The sequence below is a fragment of the Molothrus aeneus genome, chromosome 4 (genome assembly GCF_037042795.1).
Source record: "Molothrus aeneus isolate 106 chromosome 4, BPBGC_Maene_1.0, whole genome shotgun sequence".
NCBI lineage: Eukaryota > Metazoa > Chordata > Aves > Passeriformes > Icteridae > Molothrus > Molothrus aeneus.
Genome location: NC_089649.1, coordinates 58,518,303 through 58,520,333, shown reverse-complemented (window position 1 = coordinate 58,520,333; position 2,031 = coordinate 58,518,303). Strand labels below are relative to the sequence as shown.

General features: G+C 40.2%; 1 protein-coding gene across 1 annotated transcript; it reads right to left on the bottom strand.

Annotated features, from left to right (window-relative positions):
- Positions 1 to 717, bottom strand: FGFBP1 (fibroblast growth factor binding protein 1). The gene has a single exon (XM_066549187.1). It carries the CDS (start codon positions 715 to 717, stop codon positions 1 to 3), a length of 717 nt encoding a protein of 238 aa, XP_066405284.1.
- Between the last annotated feature and the right edge of the window lie 1,314 nt (positions 718 to 2,031).

Below are 2,031 nucleotides of genomic sequence, written 5' to 3'. Positions count from 1 at the left end.
TCAGCATCGTTTGTCTTGGACCATTGTGATAAAGAAGTTGCAGAAGGAAAGCAAACCTTCTGGACAGTATTCCTCAGCCACCTTTTTCTGGTCAATGTAATCTACATCTTCCACACAGTCTTGAGGACTTTGTTCTAGCCTTTTTTCAGTCACAGAGGCATCTGCTGGAGTCTGAACAACTTCTTTTGTGTGAGGCATTGTGTTCTCTTTGGCAGGACCCTCTGCTGTTAGTAGGCTTGAGTGAGTCAACCTGAGGTGAGCACTTTGTGGGCCTTTCCTGCATAATTTAGATTTTAGTACACTTTTGGGGTCTTGACAAATCTGCTTCTGCTTCTTTAGAGATCTGGAGACTTGCTTCCAGTAGGATTTCTGGTTTGCTGCATACTGTGCACAGCTGGAAGGGTCTCCAGAGAACTCACACCAGAACTCACTGTCCCCTTGCTTGCACTGCACGTGCACAGTAACAGCATTTGTGTCCATCACTGACCAGGTGCACTCAGCATTTTCCTTGGTTTCAAACTTGCCTTTAGGAGATGATTTTCCTCCTTTTGACTTCTGCCCCTTTTCATTTCCTTGTTTAAATTCCTTTTGTTTTTTCCCACCATGTTCTATGCCTTGTCTTCCCTTTTTTCTCTCCTTCTGTCTCTCACAGTTGGCTAGGAGCATCTGGGAGACCAGCATCAACACACAAAGGAGTCCAAAGCTCTTGATCCTCATGGTCTCTGTCCTGCTTGGTATCTGCCTTCAAAAAGAAACAAAACAATAAAAAACCTTTTCACTTAATGCTGTGTTACATTTGACAGTTAAAGTTTTTCAGACATGGCATCGTACTGCACTTTGGTACCTACTAAAGTGATGTTCTCAGCAAAATGATCTGTCCTTTGTGTGAATAATTCCTGGTCTAAATACCATTATGAATTACCCTTGTAAGAGGTTGTGGAGTAACTTTCAGTTACTTTGTTATCTATGCAATGAGGAACAGAAGAATCACTGCCCGGACACGTTACTGCCCAGTGATTGAATTACCTTAATTAAAATCTCTCCTGCAGTCAGAGAAGAAATTTAGACCTTGGATTTGTCAATCTCAGATGGAGATCTTAAATTATAACAATAAAGCAGTTCCCACAATCTCCCATTTTGTAAAATGACTCATAAGCATTTTTGACTCCAACCTCCGGCTATTCTTCAAAAATATGCCAGACAGAAAGGAAACTGTTTGGTTCAAGTTGAGGAAAAGTATTTCGTAGACATCCTGAAAATCCTTGTAATTCACTGGTTATGGCAATATTTCAAATTTGCTCTGAAACAAATGGTTGTCTTTGTTGGTAATGGTTGTCTTTCCAGACAGCAAAAACTATTAATGCATTCTTTTCCACCTTGACTGCTAGACAAACAGAACTGCCTTTTTGATGTTGAAGATAACCTGCAGTGTACTGTGCTGTGTTTAAAGCCACTAAATTCCAGGGATAAATGTGCAACTTCAGTTCTGAAATGCAGCTAGATAGCCAATTATTATCAAGGTGATCCCTGCACCTGCACAGAGCATGCTTATTTCTGTAGGTGGTTGCCTTTATAAAGCTGCTTTCAGGATCAAAGAGGGGTTTAAACCTGGCATTTTGATGGTTAAAACCCTAAATGTATTTTTTAGATGTTTCCATCATAGTTATCGCTGTAGGCAAGTTTTTGTGTTAGAAAGCAGAAATGAATGTGCAGCCAGGCTTATAAAGAATCTATTTCAACATTCAGTTATCTGCAAATATCTAAATAATCTAAATTCATGTAAATGAAATTAGAAAGTAGAACACACAGGTAGCAGCTTCTATGAGCAGGCTGTGTACTTAGTCCTTACTAAACTTGCTCCATGCCTTGTACTATGCACAAATCTTCATTCCATGAACCCCTCTTTAGGAAACCTCACGTGGCATTCACAGTTCTGTTGCAAGCATAGCAAACAACAACATTAGAACGGATAAGGATTTCACAGTAACCTTCTGCTGCAAGGGGGACAGTGCAAAAGGAAGATAAGCGAAG